At 57.2% G+C, this 11300-nt stretch overlaps 2 protein-coding genes across 2 annotated transcripts in view; one reads left to right on the plus strand and one right to left on the minus strand.

Moving 5' to 3' along the window:
- LOC144602497 (vacuolar protein sorting-associated protein 52 homolog) overlaps positions 1-10015 on the plus strand; it is an 11636-nt gene extending 1621 nt beyond the window's left edge. The window contains exons 2-7 of the mRNA XM_078415628.1: positions 1384-1449; positions 2901-2953; positions 3844-3919; positions 4824-4891; positions 8196-8371; positions 9790-10015. Of these exons, the coding sequence (XP_078271754.1) occupies positions 1384-1449; positions 2901-2953; positions 3844-3919; positions 4824-4891; positions 8196-8371; positions 9790-10015 (665 nt within the window). The remainder of the gene's footprint in view (positions 1-1383; positions 1450-2900; positions 2954-3843; positions 3920-4823; positions 4892-8195; positions 8372-9789) is intronic.
- LOC144603008 (zinc-binding protein A33-like) overlaps positions 1-11300 on the minus strand; it is an 852507-nt gene that overhangs the window by 560052 nt on the left and 281155 nt on the right.

Here is an 11300-nt window from a genome sequence, read left to right on the forward strand (position 1 = left end):
CAAATTTGAGGAAGGATATTCTTGCTATTGAGGGCAGTGCAGCGTAGGTTTACTAGGTTAATTCCCGGAATGGCGGGACTGTCATATGTTGAAAGACTGGAGCGACTGGGCTTGTATACACTGGAATTTAGAAGGATGAGAGGGGATCTTATCGAAACGTATAAGATTATTAAGGGGTTGGACACGTTAGAGGCAGGAAACATGTTCCCAATGTTGGGGGAGTCCAGAACAAGGGGCCACACAGTTTAAGAATAAGGGGTAGGCCATTTACAACAGAGATGAGGAAAAACTTGTTCAGTCAGAGAGTTGTGAATCTGTGGAATTCTCTGCCTCAGAGGGCAGTGGAGGCCAATTCTCTGAATGCATTCAAGAGAGAGCTGGATAGAGCTCTTAAGGATAGCGGAGTCAGGGGGTATGGGGAGAAGACAGGAACGGGGGTACTGATTGAGAATGATCAGCCATGATCACATTGAATGGCGGTGCGTACAGGCTCGAAGGGCCGAATGGCCTCCTCCTGCACCTGTTGTCTATTGTCAGATGCTGGTACAAATCGAAGGTATTTATTCACAAAATGCTGGAGTAACTCAGCGGGTCGGGCAGCATCTCAGTAGAGAAGGAATGGGTGACGTTTCGGGTCGAGACCCTTCTTCAGACTGACTGATTGCTCCAACTCTCCACAACGCTGCTATCAGTGGGCCAACTTACAATGGTACCTGCCCTCCCTCACCTCACCTCCCCTCACCTCCCTCACCTCCCCTCCCCTCCCCTCCCTCACCTCCCCTCCCCTCCCTCACCTCCCCTCCCCTCCCTTCCCTCACCTCCCCCCCCACCCCTCACCTCCCCCCACCCCTCCCTCACCTCCCCTCCCCTCCCCTCCCCTCCCTCACCTCCCCTCCCCGCCCTCACCTCACCTCCCCTCCCTCACCTCCCCTCACCTCCCCCTCCCTTCCCTCACTTCCCCCCCACCCCTCCCAATCCCTCACCTCCCCTCCCCTCCCTTCCCTCACTTCCCCTCCCCTCTCAATCCCTCACCTCCCCTCCCCTCCCCTCCCTCACCTCCCCTCCCTCACTTCCCCTCCCCTCCCAATCCCTCACCTCCCCTCCCCTCCCTTCCCTCACCTCCCCCCCCACCCCTCACCTCCCCTCCCTTCCCCTCCCTCACCTCCCTCTACCTCCCTTCCCCTCCCTCCCCCCCCCCACAGTGTGGCGCTCCCTCCCCTCCCACTCACTCCCTCCTCAGTGCACCACTCACTCCCCTCCCTCCCCCCCAGTGCGGCGCTCCCTCACTCACTCACCTCACTCCCTCCCTCCCCGCGGCGCTCCCTCCCTCCCCGCGGCGCTCCGTCACTCACCGCCGTCGTCATGGCGGCCACTTCTGGGCAGGGTTGGACTACAACTCCCAGCAGCCCCCGCGGCGCGGCCTCGCCCGGGACCCGCAGCCTGGGCCTGGTGAGGGTGAGGGGAGGGGGAAGGGGGAGGGGAGGGGGAGGGGAGGTAAGGGAGTGGGAGGGGAGGGGGATGTGAGGGGGAGGGGAGAGGGTGAGGGGAGGAGGGGAGGGGGAGGGGAGGGGGAGGGGAGGGGGAGGGGAGGGAGGGAGTGGGAGGGGAAGGGGATGTGAGGGGGAGGGGGAGGGAGGGAGGGAGTGGGAGGGGAGAGGGATGTGAGGGGGAGGGGAGGGAGGGAGTGGGAGGGGAAGGGGATGTGAGGGGGAGGGGGAGGGAGGGAGGGAGTGGGAGGGGAGAGGGATGTGAGGGGGAGGGGAGGGAGGGAGTGGGAGGGGAGAGGGATGTGAGGGGGAGGGGAGGGAGGGAGTGGGAGGGGAAGGGGATGTGAGGGGGAGGGGGAGGGAGGGAGGGAGTGGGAGGGGAGAGGGATGTGAGGGGGAGGGGAGGGAGGGAGTGGGAGGGGAGAGGGATGTGAGGGGGAGGGGAGAGGGTGAGGGGAGGAGGGGAGGAGGGGAGGAGGGGAGGAGGGGAGGGGGATGTGAGGGGGAGGGAGGGAGGGAGTGGGAGGAGAGGGGGATGTGAGGGGGAGGGGGAGGGAGGGAGGGAGTGGGAGGGGAGGGGGATGTGAGGGGGAGGGGAGGGAGGGAGTGGGAGGGGAGGGGGATGTGAGGGGGAGGGGGATGTGAGGGGGAGGGGGAGGGAGGGGGAGTGGGAGGGGAGGGGAGGGGGGGAGGGAGGGAGGGAGGGGGATGTGAGGGGAGGGGGAGGGAGGGAGTGGGAGGGAGAGGGGAGGGGATGTGTGAGGGGGATGGGGGAGGGAGGGAGGGAGTGGGAGGGGAGAGGGGAGGGGGGGAGGGGTGAGAGGAGGAGAGGGAGGGAGGTGAGGAAGGTGCGGGAGGGTGAGGATAGGGGAGGGGGGGAGGGGGGAGGGAGGGGGGAGGTGAGGGGAGGGGAGGGGGGAGGGAGGGGGTTGGAGGGGAGGGGAGGGAAGGGACGAGGGAGGTGAGGGATTGGGAGGGGAGGGGAGGGAAGGTAGGGGAGGGAGGGGAGGGGAGGGGAGGGGTGGGAGAGGAGGGGTGGGAGGGGAGGGGAGGTAAGGGAGGGGGAGGGGAGGTGAGGGAGTGGGAGGGGAGGTGATGGAGTGGGAGGGGAGGGAGGGAGTGGGAGGGGAGGGGAGGGAGGGGGGAGGGGATGGGAGGTGCAGTAAGCAACATTTCAGGTAAGAAGGGTCTCGACTCTGAAACCTCACCTATCCATGTTCCCCACAGATGCTGCCTGACCCGCTGAGTTACTCCAGCACTCTGTGAAACGTCACCTATCCATGTTCTCCACAGATGCTGCCTGACCCGCTGAGTTACTCCAGCACTCTGTGTTTAACTTCGGTTTAAACCAGCATTTGCAATTTCTTCCTTCACAGTCTACCTTCTAAGATGATTATTGCCTTTGCTTTGCAGCCCACATACAGGCCAACCTCGAGGATGAACTTGTAAAGGAAGCATTAAAGACTGTGAGTGTACTTCATTTTTAGCAGCTTGTGCAAAAGTGCAGGGATGGGATTAATGTTTGTGAAGTGGGATTGATGTAGCAGTCGTTGGAGTGAGTGGTCACGCTGTGAGCAAATGGTACCTGTGAAGATCTCACGCGGTCACGGGGAGAACGTACAAACTACGTTTAGATAGCACCCGTGATCGTGATGGAACCCGGGTCTCCGTTGCTGCAAGCGCTGTAAAGGGCCCGTGCCACTAAGGCGACTGCCGGTGACTAGGCTGTCGCCGAATGTTCGCTGTGGTGTCGCGGGCGTGACCGTGAGGGACCTTCAATGAATCGTAGCCGATCTCGGCGCCTCGCGGAAACATTTTCCAGGTAGAAATGTCTCGGCCACAGCTGGCTTGTGGCAAGGTACCGTAGCTTATTGCGGGCGCTGTCTGTCTCACGCTGTCCCCAGAAGCACGTAACATTAAATTAAGTAAAGGCATTTGAAGATACCAGTGGTTTTGTTGAACCAATTTATTTACCGTCAGGACATTTGACGGGTAGATTGGAGGCGGCAGTTTGACGGTCAGGTAAGCGTGGGGAATTTCGCGATGTTTCCGAAGACGGTGTCATCTCTTAGCGAGGTGCTAGTTTCACGTAAAAGTGACTTGTATCGATCGACCGGACTGGGCATTGTCGTGGTCGTTGTCGTAGGGTAAAAGAAAATGTCGGCCATCTGCTATGGCTTTGACAGTCGCCTTAAAAATCGCATAACTGTGACAGGCCCTTAAGGCAGCAACTCTACCACCGCGCCACTGAAGTTGTGCGGTTAATGTTCAAGAGCCCGATGGATGTCTGGGAGAAGCTGTTCTTGAAGCTGGGGCGGGTGTGAGAGTGGGTTTAACTGGGCTGTCTTGATCACAGGGTGTTGATCTGAGACATTACTCCAAACAGGTGGAAACGGAGCTACAGTATATTGAACATGCCTCCATTAAAGACTGTATCCTTTCCCAAAAAAAGGTACAAGGACAGGTACTGACACTGGGCAGGTACATGGACAGGTACTGACACTGGGCAGGTACATGGACAGGTACTGACACTGGGCAGGTACATGGACAGGTGATGACACGGGGCAGGTACATGGACAGGTACTGACACTGGGCAGGTACATGGACAGGTGATGACACGGGGCAGGTACATGGACAGGTACTGACACAGAGCAGGTACATGGACAGTTTCACAGAGCAGGTACATGGACAGGTACTGACACAGGGCAGGTACATGGACAGGTACACCGAGCAGGTACATGGACAGGTACACCGAGCAGGTACATGGACAGGTACTGACGCAGGGCAGGTACATAGACAGGTACACAGGGCAGGTACATGGACAGGTACTGACACCGAGCAGGTACATGGACAGGTACACAGGGCAGGCGCATGGACAGGTGATGACGCAGGGCAGGTACATGGACAGGTACTGACACATGGCAGGTACATGGACAGGTACACATGGCAGGTACATGGACAGGTACTGACACATGGCAGGTACATGGACAGGTACTGACACAGGGCAGGTACATGGACAGGTGATGACACGGGGCAGGTACATGGACAGGTACTGATGCAGGGCAGGTACATGGACAGGTACACAGGGCAGGTAGAAGGACAGGTACACAGGGCAGGTACATGGACAGGTGATGACACGGGGCAGGTACATGGACAGGTACACGGACAGGTACACAGGGCAGGTACATGGACAAGTACTGACGCAGGGTGCTCCAGCCCCACCTGCTATGAACTGACCCCCCCCATGCAGCAACTGCCCCGGCCCTCTGTTCTGACAGGGTGGGGGATGTGCTCTTTACTCTGAGTTCCCACTGCGTTCCTCAGCGTCCACAACAGACATCAAGGAGAGTGAGAACATCGCCAGTCTGCACAACCAGATCACGGCCTGTGACACCATCCTGGAGGTAGGTGGGTGCGGGCACAGCCTGGGGGGCAGTGCCACAGTCAGACTGGCAGGGTGGTGAGCAGGGACTTCACTGGGCTGCTCTTGTACGGAGGTCAATGGTTGTCTCTTGTCATGTACGGTCAATGGTTCTCTCTTGTCACGTACGGTCAATGGTTCTCCCTTGTCATGTATGGAGGTCAATGGTTCTCTTGTCACGTAGTCAATGGTTCTCTCTTGTCACGTATGGAGGTCAATGTTCCCTCTTGACACGTATGGTCAATGGTTCTCCCTTGTCACGTACGGAGGTCAATAGTTGTCTCTTGTCACATACGGTCAATGGTTCTCTCTTGACACCTACGGAGGTCAATGGTTCTCCCTTGTCACGTATGGAGGTCAAGAGTTCTCCCTTGTCACGTATGGAGGTCAATAGTTCTCCCTTGTCACGTACGGAGGTCAATGGTTCTAGACAATAGGTGCAGGAGGAGGCCATTCGACCCTTCGAGCCTGTACGCACCACCATTCAAGGCTGTGCAGGCCAAGTCAGTGGATATTTTGTAAGGCAGAGATAGATAGATTCTTGATTAGTTATGGGGAGAAGGCAGGAGAATGGGGTTAGGAGGGAGAGATAGATCAGCCATCATTGAATGGCGGAGTAGACCTGATGGGCCGAATGGCCTGTCACTTCTGCTCCTATCAATTACCTACATACTAAAACTCTTGTTTGTTTGTTTGTTTGTTCCTGAATTACAGCCAAAACGGTACACACATACCCCCTGACTCCGCTGACCTTAAGAGCTCTATCTAGCTCTCTCTTGAATGCATCCAGAGAATTGGCCTCCACTGCCTTCTGAGGCAGAGAATTCCTTCTCCCTTGTCACGTACGGAGGTCAATGGTTCTCTTGACACCTATGGAGGTCAATGGTTCTCTTGACACCTACGGAGGTCAATGGTTCTCCCATGTCACGCGTGCAGGTGTACAGTGAAATTCCTTTCTGCAAAGCATTGCCACACCTGAGGAAGGACGTGCTGGCTCTGGAGAGGGTCCAGAGGAGGTTTACAACAACGATCCCAGGAACGAGTGGGTTAAGCTACGACGAGCGTTTGTCGACACTGGGCCTGCACTCGCTGGAGTTCAGAAGAATATGGGGCGGGGGCCTCTTTGAAACAAACTGAACAGTGAAAGACTTGGATAGAGTGGAGGTGCAGAGGATGTTTCCACTAGTGGGAGAGTCCGGGACTAGAGGTGGTAGCCTCGGAATTAAAGGATGTTCTTTTAGCAAGGAGATGAGAAGAGAAAAAATTATTTCGTCAGAGGGTGGTGAATCAGTGGAATTATTTAGATAGGAAGGGTTTATGGGCCAAATGCTGGCAAATGGGACTAGCCCAGATGGCCAAGTTGGTCAGCGTGGACAAGGTGCGCCGAAGGGTCTGATTCTGTGCAGTACCTCTAGTTCTGTGCTATGACTTGGATGAAGGGATTAAAAGTACCATTAGCAAATTTGCAGATGATACAAAGCTGGGTGGCAGTGTGAACTGTGAGGAAGATGCTATGAGGTTGCAGGGTGACTTGGACAGGTTGTGTGAGTGGGCGGATGCATGGCAGATGCAGTTTAATGTGGATAAGTGCGAGGTTATCCACTTTGGTGGTAAGAATAGGAAGGCAGATTATTATCTGAATGGTGTCAAGTTAGGAAAAGGGGACGTACAACGATATCTGGGTGTCATAGTGCATAAGTCACTGAAAGGAAGCATGCAGGTACAGCAGGCAGCGAAGAAAGCCAATGGAATGTTGGCCTTCATAACAAGAGGAGTTGAGTATAGGAGCAAAGAGGTCCTTCTGCAGTTGTACAGGGCCCTAGTGAGACCGCACCTGGAGTACTGTGTGCAGTTTTGGTCTCCAAATTTGGGGAAGGATATTCTTGCTATTGAGGGCGTGCAGCGTAGGTTCACTAGGTTAATTCCCGGAATGGCGGGACTATCATATGTTGAAAGACTGGAGCGACTAGGCTTGTATACACTGGAATTTAGAAGGATGAGAGGAGATCTTATCGAAACGTATAAGATTATTAAGGGGTTGGACACGTTAGAGGCAGGAAACATGTTCCCAATGTTGGGGGAGTCCAGAACCAGGGGCCACAGTTTAGGAATAAGGGGTCGGCCATTTAGAACTGAGATGAGGAAAAACTTTTTCAGTCAGAGAGTTGTGAATCTGTGGAATTCTCTGCCTCAGAAGGCGGTGGAGGCCAATTCTCTGAATGCATTCAAGAGAGAGCTGGATAGAGCTCTTAAGGATAGCGGAGTCAGGGGGTATGGGGAGAAGGCAGGAATGGGGTACTGATTGAGAATGATCAGCCATGATCACATTGCATTCAAGAGAGAGCGAGATAGAGCTCTTAAGGATAGCGGAGTCAGGGGGTATGGGGAGAAGGCAGAAACGGGGTACTGATTGAGAATGATCAGCCATGATCACATTGAATGGCGGTGCTGGCTCGAAGGGCCGAATGGCCTCCTCCTGCACCTATTGTCTATTGTCTAAAACTGAACGGACAGGAGACGTTTAGAGAGAAGCCGGCAAATGCTTCCTTAGTTTAGTTTAGTTTAGATGATTGCCACGTGTACCGAGGTACAGTGAAAAGCTTTTGTTGCGCGCCAACCAGTCAGCGGAAAGACAATGCATGATTACAATCGAGCCGTCCACAGTGTGCAGATACAGGGTAAGGGATAAACGTTTGGTTGAAGGTAAAAGCCAGCAAAGTCCGATCAAGGTTAGTCTGAGGGGTCATCAAAGAGGTAGATAGTAGTTTAGATTTTTGTACATTTTAGATAGTTGTACAGGGCATTGGTGAGACCACACCTGGAGTATTGCGTACAGTTTTGGTCTCCTAATCTGAGGAAAGACATTCTTGCCAGAGAGGGCGTACAGAGAAGGTTCACCAGATTGATTCCTGGGATGGCAGGACTTTCATATGAAGAAAGACTGGATAGACTCGGCTTGTACTCGCTGGAATTTAGAAGACTGAGGGGGGATCTTATAGAGACTTACAAAATTCTTAAGGGGTTGGACAGGCTAGATGCAGGAAGATTGTTCCAGATGTTGGGGAAGTCCAGAGCCAGGGGTCACACAGTTTAAGGATAAGGAGGAAGTCTTTTAGGACCGAGATGAGAAAGTTTGTTTTCACACAGAGAGTGGTGTCTATTGTCTCTCTCCCTGTCTCTGTCTCTCTCTCTGTCTCTCTCTCTCTCTCTCTCCCTGTCTCTCTCCCTCTCTCTCTCTCTCTCTCTCTGCCCCTCTCTCTCTGACTGTGCCGTGTGCTGTGTGACAGAGGATGGAGCAGATGCTGGGGACTTTCCAGAGTGACCTGAGCAGCATCGGCTGTGAGATCCAGACCCTGCAGGAGCAGTCCATCGCCATGAACATCAAGCTGAAGAACCGCCAGTCAGTGCGCAGCGAGCTCAGCCAGCTGGTGGATGAGCTGATCGTGCCCGCCATCATGATCTCGTGAGTGACCGGGCCCAGTGCCACCCAGCGCCCACCCACCCACACGCACCCACCCACCCACACACCCACCCAGCACCCACCCAGCACCCACACACCCACCCAGCACCCACACACCCACCCAGCACCCACCCACCCGCACCCACCCACCCACACACACCCACCCACACGCACCCACCCAGCACCCACACACACACACCCACCCACACGCACCCACCCAGCACCCACACACACACACCCACCCACACACACCCACCCAGCACCCACACACCCGCACCCACCCAGCACCCACACACACACACCCACCCACCCACCCCACACTCACCCCTGACTCCAACATCATGATCTCGTGAGTGACCGGGCTCAGTGCCACCCACTGCCCACCCACACACACACCCGCACCCAACCTGCACCCACCCACCCGCACACCCACCTGCCCCCGACCCACCCACCCCACACCCACCCCGACTCCTCCATCATCATCTCGTGAGTGACCGGGCCCAGTGCCACCCACCGCCCACCCCCCCACACCCACCCCTGACTCCAATATCATGATCTCGTGCGTGACCAGGCTCAGTGCCACCCACTGCCCACCCAAACGCACCCAGCACACCCACACCCACCCATCCCGCACCCACCCACCCGCCCCCGACTCCAACATCATGATCTCGTGAGTGACCGGGCCCAGTGTCACCCACCACCCACAAACCCACGCACCCACTCACCCCCGACCAACCCACCCACAGCCCACCCCACACCAACCCCCGACTCCGCCATCATGATCTTGTGAGTGACCGGACCCAGTGCCACCCACTGCCCACCCACCCCGCACCCACCCATCACCCTCACACCCACCCCGCACCCACCCACCCACCCTGCACCCACCCACCCATCCCGCACCCACCCACCTATCCCGCACCCACCCACCCACCCCGCACCCACCCACCCACCCACCCTGCACCCACCCCGCACCCACCCTGCACCCACCCCGCACCCACCCACCCACCCACCCTGCACCCACCCCCGACTCCTTCATCATGATCTCGTGAGTAACCGGGCCCAGTGCCACCTACTGCCCATCTCCAACCCATCCCTGACCACCCACCCTGGTGCCATGCCCATCTCCTGGCACTGCCCATCTCCTGGTGCCATGCCCATCTCCTGGTGCCATGCCCATCTCCTGGTGCCATGCCCATCTCCTGGTGCCATGCCCATCTCCTGGTGCCATGTCCATCTCCTGGTGCCATGTCCATCTCCTGGTGCCACGCCCATCTCCTGGTGCCATGCCCATCTCCTGGTGCCATGCCCATCTCCTGGTGCCATGCCCATCTCCTGGTGCCATGTCCATCTCCTGGTGCCACGCCCATCTCTAGGCACTGCCTGCCCATCTCTCACCCCCTCCCTGCATGTTTACGTTGCAGTACCATTATGGACACCCCAGTCACTGAGCAGCAGTTTCTGGAACAGCTCCATGAGCTCAACAACAAGATTAACTACGTCAAGGAGCAGTCCTTCAAGGAGACCCTGGCCTGTGCTGACGTGCAAGACATCCTGGACCGCCTCAAGATCAAGGTACGGCCTTCGGCAAAGGTGGCGCAGCGGGTAGTGCAGCACGTCTACACCTGCCACCCATTTGGTTTAGTTTAGTTTAGAGATACAGCGCGGAAACAGGCCCTTCGGCCCACCGGGTCCGCGCCGACCAGCGATCCCCGCACACATTAACACGATCCTACGCCCACTAGGGACTGCTGGAGTAACTCAGCGGGATGGGGTATGTTGTAGTGTAGATGGGGTATGTTGGTCGGTGTGGCCAGGTGGGACTAGTGTAGATGGGGCATGTTGGTCGGTGTGGGCAGGTGGGGCTAGTGTAGATGGGGCATGTTGGTCGGTGTGGGCAGGTGGGACTTGTGTAGATGGGGCATGTTGGTCGGTGTGGACAGGTGGGACTAGTGTAGATAGGGCATGTTGGTCGGTGTGGGCAGGTGGGACTAGTGTAGATGGGGCGTGTGGGCGGGTGGGACCAGTGTAGATGGGACATGTTGGCCGGTGTGGGCAGGAGGGACTAGTGTAGATGGGGCATGTTGGCCGGTGTGGGCAGGTGGGACCAGTGTAGATGGGGCATGTTGGTCGGTGTGGGCAGGTGGGACTAGTGTAGATGGGGCATGTTGGTCGGTGTGGGCAGGTGGGACTAGTGTAGATGGGGCATGTTGGTCGGTGTGGGCACGTGGGACTAGTGTATATGGGGCATGTTGGCCGGTCTGGGCGGGTGGGACTAGTGTAGATGGGGCATGTTGGTCGGTGTGGGAGGGTGGGACCAGTGTAGATGGGGCATGTTGGTCGGTGTGGGCAGGTGGGACTAGTGTAGATGGGGCATGTTGGTAAGTGTGAGTGGGTGGGACCAGTGTAGATGGGGCATGTTGGTCGGTGTGGGCAGGTGGGACCAGTGTAGATGGGGCATGTTGGTCGGTGTGGGCAGGTGGGACTAGTGTAGATGGGGCATGTTGGTCGGTGTGGGCGGGTGGGACTAGTGTAGATGGGGCATGTTGGTCGGTGTGGGCAGGTGGGACTAGTGTAGATGGGGCATGTTGGCCGGTGTGGGCAGGTGGGACTAGTGTAGATGGGGCATGTTGGTCGGTGTGGGCGGGTGGGACTAGTGTAGATGGGGCATGTTGGTCGGTGTGGCCCGGTGGGACTAGTGTAGATGGGGCATGTTGGTCGGTGTGGGCAGGTGGGACTAGTGTAGATGGGGCATGTTGGTCGGTGTGGGCCGGTGGGACTAGTGTAGATGGGGCATGTTGGCCGGTGTGGGCCGGTGGGACTAGTGTAGATGGGGCATGTTGGCCGGTGTGGGCCGGTGGGACTAGTGTAGATGGGGCATGTTGGTCGGTGTGGGCAGGTGGGACTAGTGTAGATGGGGCATGTTGGTCGCTGT

The sequence above is a fragment of the Rhinoraja longicauda genome, chromosome 19 (genome assembly GCF_053455715.1).
Source record: "Rhinoraja longicauda isolate Sanriku21f chromosome 19, sRhiLon1.1, whole genome shotgun sequence".
Taxonomy (NCBI): Eukaryota; Metazoa; Chordata; class Chondrichthyes; order Rajiformes; family Arhynchobatidae; genus Rhinoraja; species Rhinoraja longicauda.